The sequence below is a fragment of the Mustelus asterias genome, chromosome 2 (assembly GCF_964213995.1).
Source record: "Mustelus asterias chromosome 2, sMusAst1.hap1.1, whole genome shotgun sequence".
Lineage (NCBI taxonomy): Eukaryota > Metazoa > Chordata > Chondrichthyes > Carcharhiniformes > Triakidae > Mustelus > Mustelus asterias.
This window is the reverse complement of record NC_135802.1, coordinates 156,381,543-156,392,497: the sequence shown is the minus strand read 5'-3', so window position 1 is coordinate 156,392,497 and position 10,955 is coordinate 156,381,543. Positions and strand designations below refer to the sequence as shown.

Below are 10,955 nucleotides of genomic sequence, written 5' to 3'. Positions count from 1 at the left end.
GTTATAACATGGGAACAGGTCATTTGACCGAGTGAATCTGTGCCATAGTACACCCTCCAGCCAAGCTCATCATAGTCCACTTGCCAACTAATCAGTACTCTCTTCTCCAGTATAAAGGGGGGCACGGTAGCACAGTGGTTAGCACTGTTGCTTCACAGCGCCAGGGAGCCAGGTTCGATTCCCGGCTTGGGTCACTGTCTGTGTGGAGTTTGCACATTCTCCTCGTGTCTGCGTGGGTTTCCTCCGGGTGCTCCGGTTTCCTCCCACAGTCCAAAGATGTGCAGATTAGGTTGATTGGCCATTCTAAAATTGCCCCTTAGTGTCCTGAGATGTGTAGGTTACAGGGATTAGTGGGTAAATGTGTAGGGATATGGGGGTAGGGCCTGGGTGGGATTGTGGTCGGTGCAGACTCGATGGGCCAGATGGCCTCTTTCTGCACTGTAGGGTTTCTATGATACTTTCTATGATAAAGTTGTTGTTTCCCCTGACATTGGTTTTCTCACAATTGTCCTGATGAGTGCCAGACAAAGTTTTTTTTTCAGCTTTAGGTAAACTGGGACCAGTGTGCACTTTGCATACTCTGCCCATTTCTCTGTGACAGCAGAAGCTGGATTTTCATATTTTGAACAGCATTCCTGCCCGTTTTGGGTGAAAGTACTGAACACTCGCCTGCAAATTGAATCTGGTGAATGCAAATGGCGTCCAATGTGCCCACCAGGTTTCTCTTGGCTTTTCAAACAAGGAGTCGAGGGTTATGAGGGCAGGCTGGAAAGTGGAGTCGAGACTGCAATCAAATCAGCCATGGTCTTATCGAATGGCGGAGCAGGCTCGAAAAAGGCTGAATGGCCTACTCCGGCTCCTATGTCATGTGTTCCTAATATCTAAAGTGATTGGTATTCACATCAGATGGAAAATAACTGAAGTAATTAATGAGATGTTTGAACAATGTTACAAGATACAAATCTTCTTTCAGTCTGTGGCTAATGCTTGGCAGAAATGCAATGAAAATAGGCTCTTGTATATGAACTTTCTATGAAGCGCATGGGCCCTGATGTGGATGTTTCTCTGTCATGCAAATATGCAGTGAAACTCGAGTTTCAAAGAAAGTCAGAACACTGGAAGATATTGTTTCAAATTCAGTAAGTGAGCAATCTGGTTCCAAATGGCCATAAAGCTGGCAGATGGGGAAACGGAAGATTAAGTTACATCTCCAGTTACCTCATCGCCGTTGGAATGAAAAGAGACCATTCGGCCCATTAAGCTTGCTTCTAGCATAGATGATTTCCATGCGGTTCATATGAGGCAGCTGCTGAACATCTGAAACAAGTTGGAAATGCTCCGCAGAGAAGGCGCAGTCAGCCTACTCCATCCTCATGAACCCGTCCTGGACCTGAAATACTGACCGGCATCGGTTTTCTCCACGTGTGCTGCTTGACCTGCTGAGTATTTCCTTCTACTGGATTTGTTCTCATCTTCCTAGCCACATTGGTGGTCCCATATTTATTCTTCTCCTTTCTGAAACTCCTAAGGCTTATCTGTTCTGGCCAGTTGAATACCAGATGGTCTTTATGAAGAGTCAACCAGACTCGACACGTTGGCCGTGTTCTCTCTCCACAGATGCTGTCAGACCTGCTGAGATTTTCCAGCATTTTCTGTTGTTGATTCAGATTCCAGCATCCACAGAAAGTTGCTTTTATCTTCGTCTTTATACCTTACTTGTAAAAGAGTGTCTTAGTGTCAATAATACAATTTTCAATGCTTAACTTACTACAACAGACAGGTAGTTTGGATGAATTTTAATGTATCCAGTTATGTCAGATTGATTGTATGCGCACCAACATAATAAAAGTGGATTTCATCACTGCACTGTGCATTATTCCATGCTACAAGGGTGCTAAATACAATTCAAGTTCTGTCCTAAATCTTCATTTGCCATACTTCAACATTTCTAGAATTTAATAGCTTATTTATCAAACTGTAGGATAACATTACACGTGTACAAAAATCCAAATACCTCATGTAAAAATTTGAATCAATATTTTGCTTCTTGGCATCTCAATAAATGTGTGTTCCCATTTTCCCCTTTGAACTGCCTCAGGTTTGCTTTGAAGGGCAAAATTCACGATGATGTGTGTTAAAATCCAAGCTATCGCAGGACTTTGCTGGATGTGTTTAGATTTTAGCACAAACTTCTGTACAAAAGATTAAGGACAACAACTTGCATTTATAAAAGTCCATTATGTAACAATGCTCCAAATCACTTCACAAATAGAGATCAGACTGAATCAACAAGAAAACAGTCCAAAGCATATTTAGAGGTCGGTCTGAGAGATGTCCCTGGAGGTGAGAAAGGATGTAGCAAAGCAAAGGGGTGTAGAGATGTAAACTGTAAGGGCCAGGTGGGTGACACACTAGGTGTATATTCCACAGTTTACAGCACGCAAACTGGCCAGTGTTTATGCTCATGAACCTCCTCCCACCCTACACATCTGACACAATCCACCTTTCTTTCCACTCCTTTCTTTCTCTTGAGCTTCCTTTCAAATATCTGTGTCATTCACCTCGTCCACTCTTAGAATCATAGAGTGCAGAAGACGCCTTCCAGCCCATCGAGTCCACACCGACACATTAGAAACACCCAAACTCCCATCTGCCAGCAATCTTGTGGCTAGTTCCACATTCTAACCATTCTCTGGAATAAGTTCCTCCATGGATCCTAGTTTTAGATATTCCCACAAGTAGAAATATTCTCTCCTATCAAATTCCATAGTCCCATATCAGATCAAATCACGGCTTTCTTTCTGGTAGAGGAAAGAGCCTCAGTCTGTTTAGTCCTTACCGATAAATTACAAATTCTGGTCACCCTTGCAAAATTATTTTTTGCACCTTAAACCAGTGAGTGTCTCTATCCTTTTTGTAACATGCAGACCCAATGTGTTCACATTATTCATCTTCTGGTCTATATAACCAATATAAGGTTAACATATATTTTCTGCTTTTCATTGGATGGATGGGGATGGGGAAGCGTTGGATGAGTTGGAGTTAGAGGAGGATTGGATTTGGAAAAGCTGACTGAGGTGACAAAGGCATGGGAGGGGGGGTTTGGTAGCAAAACAGGTGAGAACACTAAATGTTTAAGTGCTATTTTTAACAATCTGAGGGACTGAACATTCTGCTGAAACTAACATTAGCGCTGATTCACTATATACGTCAAGATCCTTTTGTACTGCCGACTTCATAGAATTATAGAAACCCTACAGTGCAGAAAGAGGCCATTGGGCCCATCGAGTCTGCACCGACCACAATCCCACCCAGGCCCCACCCCCATATTCCCACACATCTACCCACCAGTCCCTCCAACCTACGCATCTCAGGACACCAAGGGGCAATTTCAGCATAGCCAATCGACCCAATCCGCACATCCCTAGACTATGGGAGGAAACCGGAGCACCCGGAGGAAACCCACGCAGACACGAGGAGAACGTGCAAACTCCACACACACAGCGACCCAAGCCGGGAATCGAACCCAGGTCCCTGGAGCTGTGAAGCAGCAGTGCCAACCACCGTGCTACCGTGTTTTCTTTTCAAAGAAAGGTATTTCATGTTGCTTTAAATCTTAAGATATTTTGAGAAATTTGTTTTCAATAATAAATTTATATTAATAATAAAACACTGACCTCAGAAACCTATAGGTTTCTAACAGGGCTAGACAGGGCAAGAAGAATGTTCCCACTGGTGGGGGAATCCAGAACCAGGGGTCACAGTCTGAGGATACAGGGTAGACTGTTTAGGACGGAGATGAGGAGAAATTTCTTCACCCAGAGAATGGTCAGCCTGTGGAATTCACTACCACTGAAAGCAGCTGAGGCCAAAACATTGAATGTTTCCAAGAAACAGTTAGACATAGCACTTGAGGCAAAGGGGAATCAGAGGATATGGGGTGGGGTGGGGTGGGGTGGGGGGGGAAGGCAGGATCAGGTTATTGAGTTGGATGATCAGCCACAATCATAATGAATGGCAGAGCAGGCTCGAAGGGCCGAATGGCCTCCTCCTCCTATTTTCTGTTTCTATGGTATACAAAATCAGCACTGGTACAAATATCAAAGGGTGCTCACAGAAAATCTTGTTTCTTTTTTCAAGCGGTGTTGTTTGATAATGAATTCTTCATTTCGAGGTAATGTTCAGCTAACTGAAGACATCAAGTGGATAATGTGATCCCAGTTACTGGCGGAATGGACTTTTCCTTCTCTCCAATGTGCCAACGATTTGTCCTTCATTTTCCAGCGATTCTGATGGATTTCTTCATGTTAAAAGACACATAATTACTTCAGTTTCTTGGAAAATTTCCATTTTAAACTTAAATATGATTCTGTTTTAGGCTTGAAGTAGTGTACTGCGCTCAGGGCAGTAGGAAAAACCAATAAAAATGACGCTTTGTCCTGAAATGTTTCGCAGCTCCGGCTCCCGCTGTCCGTTCCTATCCGCAGGTCACCTATATCCCAATTCCAGGTAGGGATTCGGACCCAGAGCATTTCTTAAACTGAAAGTGTCTCCAGCGGACGAATGCCTTGAAAGGGCTTTTCCACCGACCACCGAGGCCTCAGCTTCCTTAATATCCATCGCCCTCTTGTACAACTCGGCAGCCTTTTCGAAATTGGCCTCCTCGTAACTGTAAAATAAATTACAAGGTAACATCAGCCTCGTACTCTGGCTTACTAATGGGAAATGCTAGCTGAATATCGCTCATTTTGTGCACTTCGCCAATACAAATATCTAACTAAACCAAGTACATTTTGCAGAATTCTCTGATCCTTTGTCTCAGAACACACTGTGCCATGACATGGCAGGTCACCAGTTCACACACACGATTTTCAAGCATGTCCAATAGGTATTGACATTTAGCTCATTTAAAAACACCAAAATTATGTCAATTTTTAAAGCAAATTAGGTTCCACGTTGATAAAAGTTTTTTTTAAAAGTTATTTATTAGTCACAAGTAGGCTTACATTAACACTGCAATGAAGTTACTGTGAAATTCCCCTAGTCACCACAGTCCGGCGCCTGTTCGGGTCAATGCACCTAACCAACATGTCTTTTGGACTGTGGGATGAACCGGAGCACCCGGAGGAAACCCACGCAGACACGGGGAGAACGTGCAAACTCCACACAGACAGTGACCCAAGTCGGGAATCGAACCTGGGTCCCCGACACTGTGAAGCGGCAGTGCTAACCACTGTGCTACCGTGCCGCCCGCATGGCATTTGGTAGTATATGGCATTTTGGTAGTATTGAAAATCTATAGACTGTGCATATCATAATTGACAGTTGTATCGTCAGCTGTTTCTATCTGCTCCTCCCCATCCCTCGCACAATCTTCTCTCATAATGTGATCGAGTAAGCTGCCCTCCTGCACACTTAAAGTTTAAAAAAAGTTTATTTATTAGTCACAAGTAGACTTACATTAACACTGCAATGAAGTTACTGTGAAAATCCCCTAGTTGCCACACTCCGACGCCTGTTCAGGTACAGAGGGAGAATTTAGAATAGCCAATGCACCTAACCAGCACGTCTTTGGACTATGGGAGGAAACCAGAGCACCCGGAGGAAACCCACGCAGTCACAGGGAGAACATGCAGACTCCGCACAGACAGTGACCCAAGCCAGGAATCAAACCTGGGTCCCCGGCGCTGTGAGGCAGCAGTGCTAACCACTCTGCCACCCTTGTATATGTATATTGCCCCTGACTGTGATGTTTAAACACACTGGGTTGAATCGTCATTCCCTGGTCCTGGCCCCATGGACAGTCGAGATACTGGTCACGAAGACACAATGTCAGTAGAATTCTGTCCAATTAAAGATGGCAGGCGGGTCCTTCGTCTGAAGGGCCAATAGGAAACCATCCAGCATTAAGTATGGCACCGTCGAGGGGTAGAAGCTGAAGTAGGCAGGGAGGAGCCAGGGCGCCTTCATTCCAGATCACCAGCCACAAAGTAAGAAGTATGAGGGCCGGGAGGGTGAGGGCCTTAGGGTCTCAGGGGAAAATGCCCCCCCACAGTAACAGGCGCTGCTGCAGTGGTGGCCAATTTTCAGAGCGGGCATATCCCACATAGACACCTGCTGTTGGGAGATCACCACAGTTTAGTGGTCAACCTCGGAGTGCGATGGGTACCCTATGTGCCAGATCAAAAATCAGGTCGAGTCCAGGATTGCATTCTGAAGCCCTTGAGGCATTTAACTGGTTACCCAATGTATGTGGGTAGGTGGCCAGCATTGCGTTGCAAGGTCTGCTCTCCACATAGGACGGTCAAGTCGCAGCCTTTCCCGTCTCCAGTCCTGTTTTATCAGCCATTGTGTCATGCCTGTCTTAAATAGATGAAATGGAGCTTGGCAACAAACTACGTTACGCAGCATGTCAAGAGACCGGGGTACTGTCATCATGTAGGAGCAAAGACACGGCCATGGTGTGTTTCTGCCGCTGACCAACACCTGTAAAGACTGAGCTCAGGGCAGCCTCCAGCCTTACCTTAACACTGCTAAATTCTTTAGTGTTTCTCCCACTCTGGGATGGCAACGACCCAGGCTGTCCTCGTAGATCTTCAGAGCACGTTCGTACAGCGGTAAGGCTTCAGTGTGCTTTTTCTGCAGAGTACAGACACATTTATGACTGACTTGTTTTTTTTTAAATCAAGAGCTTAAAGATGCCTTTCCATCAAAATTGTTTATAATTTTACTGATGTATGAAGTTTTTTGTGCCGCAGGTGAGCAATGAGAAACATTGCTTATTTCACACAATCATTAACTCAGCAAGTCACCCATTGACACAAGAGCACAAGTTCTCAAGAATGATATGGTCACAAGCATTAGTCATTTTACAGTAACTGGTAAGGTTAGGGGAGGCAATGGTCTAGTGCTATTATCACTCAACTATTAATCCAGAAACTCAGCTAATGTTCTGGGGACCTCGGTTCGAATCCCGCCACGGCAGGTGGTGGAATTTGAATACAATAAAAAATATCTGGAATTAAGAATCTACTGATGACCATGAAACCATTGTCGATTGTCAGAAAAACCCATCTGGTTCACTAATGTCCTTTAGGGAAGGAAAACTGTCGTCCTTACCTGGTCTGGCCTACATGTGACTCCAGAACCACAGCAATGTGGTTGACTCTCAACGGCCCTCGGGCAACTAGGGATAGTCAATAAATGCTGGCCAGCCAGCAACGCCCATGTCCCACAAATGAATTTTAAAAAAGGGCCGTTCTGGTCAGTGAGTGTTAGCTGGAAACCTGAGTTAATAGATCACCATTTCAATATTCACTACTAATGAACACAGTGGATGCTGCATGGTTGGGAGGTGCTCTTTTTGAGGTAAAAATCTTCAGTCCTTACCCAGGTCTCGCCTATATGTGGTTCCCAGTTCCATACCAACTTTGCTAACTCTTAACTGCCCTTTAAGATGTCTCACCAAGCAATTTAAGTTATATCACATCTTCCTCCAGCCTACCAGATAGGATAATAGATGGCCAATGATGCCAACATTCAGAAAACGTAAAAAAACCTTTCATAATTTTGAAAACTTCCACTAGATTCCCCCTAAGTTTAACCTCTCATTTCTGGTACTGCACTAATGAATCTTTCCATGGCTCAATGTTCATCCTATAATAGGACGTTCAGATGTCACGTCATTCCAATGTGGTCTATCCCATCTCTTGTACAAATGTATCATCTCTTTTGCAATGTTCCTATATGAATATAAAACTGTGACTTAATCATCTCATTAACTGCAGAAAAATTGTCAACCCCTTCCTCCTCCTGATCATCCAACATCTAGTGAGCACAGAAAACCTTCCCACGCGATGACATCCTTATTATAAATTGAGGAAAATTTGTAGGTGTTCAGGTATGTGTTCAAATTCCCGATCTGTATTCCAGGCAGGTGAGGCATGAATTCATAACCTTACCCCTTAATATATGTGACCCAGCCTGGTTACTTTCCCGATTGTCAATCTTTAGTTTTTATTCCTCTGATGTTCCTTCTCTGCCCCACCTCAAAAAAAAATGGCTGAACGTTAGTGCTCTGCTCCTCGCAATAATGCTCCTGAAATCAGTCACGTTTGCACTCAACATGGTAATAAAGACTTTTATCTTGCTGCATCAACATTTCACTCAAAACTGCCTGGATTAACACGTTGCCTGAAATCCACTTTTGCTGCTCAGTTTTCTTAAGCCTTAGTGCAACCCGTTTACAACAACTTAATAAAGTAACAGCCAAATACAGTGAGGTCAACACACCAACTGACAGTACAGCACAGCCAAATTCACCAGGGCCGTTGCCACACTTGGGTGCTTTGGGCCAAACGATTTCTGACGAATTTCAACTGCCAGTTGACATAAAGGAACTGCCTTGTCCAATTTTCCCTGTAAGTTACAAAAAAAAGGATTAACATGATAGGAAACAGTTCAGCATTCATGGCAAGACATCATGATTTTAAAAGAAGAAAAATGTAATTTATTTTAGTGCTTACGGGTTATGACTGTAACACTACGTTCTGCACCCTCTCCTCTCCCTCTCTATGTACGGTATGCTTTGTCTGTAATAGCACGCACTTTTCACTGTATGCTAATACACGTGACAATAATAAATCAAATCAAAGATTTATTGTATTCTTTGGTTCATGAAACCCTGATCATTTGATGAGGGGCCACGTCAAAGATTATTGCAAAAAACTCATGGTGTAGGGGGTAACATATTAGCCTGGATTGAAGATTAACTGGCTAGCAGAAAACAGAGAGTAGGTAAAAATGGATCTTTGTTTGATTGGCAGCATGTGATGAGTGGAGTCTGTGCTGAGGCCTCAACTTTTTACAATTTACACTAATGACTTAGATGAGGGGAGCCAAGACATGGAGCTAAACTTGCAGACAACACAAAGGTAGGTAGGAAAGTATATTGTGAAGTAGACATATGGAATTTGCAGATGAATATGGATAGGTTGAACAGGAGGGAAAAATGTGAAAGTTGGAGTATAATGTGGGAAAGAGTGAAGTTGTTAAATCAGAGTATTATTTAAATGGAGAATGACTGCAGAGTGGCCCGGTGCAGAGGGATCTAGGTGCATGAATCACAAGTTAGTATACAGGTATCGCATATAATCAAGAAGGCAAATGGAATGCTATCCTTTATTATGATAGGAATTGAACATAAAAGTAAGGATGTTACATGTCAGTTATACAGGGCATTGGTAAGACCGCATCTCAAACACTGTGTCCAGTTTTGGTCTCCTTATTTTAGGAAGAATATAAATGCATTGGAGGCGGTTCAGAGGAGGTTTTCTAGATTGGTACCTGGAATGAGCGGGTTGTTTTATGGGGAAAGTTTGGACAGACTGGGCTTGTTTCCACTGGAGTTTAGAAGAGCGAGAGGTGACTTGACTGAAGAATATCAGATCCTGAATGGTATCGATGAAGTGGACATTGAAAGGACTTTTTCCTCTTGTGGGTGAGTCCAGAACTCAGGAGAACGGTTTTAAAATTATAGGATAAAGATAAGGAGATTTTTTTTTTCTCAGAGGGTTGTGTGCGACTTTGGAACTCTCTGCCTCAGAAGGTAGTGGAGCGGGTCATTGAATACTTGTAAGGTGGGGGTAGATAAGTTCTTGTTATCTCAGGGGTAGATCAGGAATGTGGAACTTAACAAACAGATCAGCCACGATCTTACTGCAGGCTCGAAGGGCTGAATGGCCTACTCCTGCTCCTATGTTCGTAACAGAAATGTCACATCCTGCCACATAAATCTACCCACTGTCACATATACAAACGAGTATTACATATTGTTTCAATCAGGTTATGGGATTTTACACTGCACAATTCCATTAGAACCTCAAATGTTCACTTAGCCAAATGTTGCACTTCCACTTTGAAGAAATCACTTGCAAATAGTCCCTGATACATCCCCATGATGTAGAGATGTGCGGGGGAAGGTTTTTTTTGTACACAGAGGGTGGTGGGGGCCTGGAATGCACTGCCAAGTGAGGTGGTCGAGGCAGACACATTAACGACATTTAAAACTTATCTGGATAGACACATGCACGGGCGGGGAATAGAGGGATACAGGCAATTGGTCTGGAAAGGACATCATGATCGGTGTGGGCTTGGTGGGCCGAAGGGCCTGTTCCTGTGCTGTACTGTTCTTTGTTTCCTGAAGCTTGCCTTCAAGGAGTCCTGAATGATAAATGCCTGTGTTTTTAACAGACACTGGTTGAGGGATAAATGCTGGATAGGATATGAGAAGCTCTTTCTCATCTTTTGGCCATCTGAACAGCTTAGTCCAAAAATCGGCACCACTGATAATACAGCACCCCTTCAGTACTGACTGCAGCGATCATGTGCCCATCTCCTGCAGTGGGACCAAAGCCTCAGAGGCGAGATTGCTACTGCTGAGATAAGCTAAAATTTAATCACACTTTCACCTTAATGGGACTAACATGGGAAGAACTGCAGTGGCTGGTGTCTTGAGTATTTATATGTTTAGCAATGTAGATTATCGACTGCGACAGAACCATAGGGACGTTCATTAATTGGAATGTCCAGCTGTCAATAAACCCCAATGATGCTGTCAGGTGATTTACAGGGAAGTTTGAGAGATTTACTTAGCTTGCCTGAAGCAGAATTGCAGATGAATAAGAATTGAGAGAATAATTGATTCTGATGTATAAATTTGTTTATGGTACAAATGATGCCCCACAAAGAATTGTATTCCCCGGAATTTTGAAAATCAAATGGGTGATTTTGTCAAAGTTTAAGGTATTAAGGAAAACCGAGAGTGTAGAAAGAGAGTGACTACTTCCGTTAGTTGGGAAGTCTAGAACTAAAGGCAGATAATTTAAAAATAAGAGTCTGATCTTTCAGGAATAAAGTTAGGAAACACTTTTACACACAAAATGTGGCAGGAAATT

General features: G+C 43.4%; 1 protein-coding gene across 2 annotated transcripts in view; it reads right to left on the bottom strand.

Annotated features, from left to right (window-relative positions):
* Window positions 1-1,788: 1,788 nt before the first annotated feature.
* nphp3 (nephronophthisis 3) overlaps window positions 1,789-10,955 on the bottom strand; it is a 63,384-nt gene continuing 54,217 nt past the window's right edge. For both annotated transcript variants that reach the window (XM_078199287.1, XM_078199294.1), the window contains 3 exons: window positions 8,293-8,418; window positions 6,524-6,639; window positions 1,789-4,669 (listed from right to left, as the gene is read on the bottom strand). In XM_078199287.1, coding sequence (XP_078055413.1) covers window positions 4,489-4,669; window positions 6,524-6,639; window positions 8,293-8,418 — 423 coding nt within the window. In that variant the 3' untranslated portion in view covers window positions 1,789-4,488. The remainder of the gene's footprint in view (window positions 4,670-6,523; window positions 6,640-8,292; window positions 8,419-10,955) is intronic.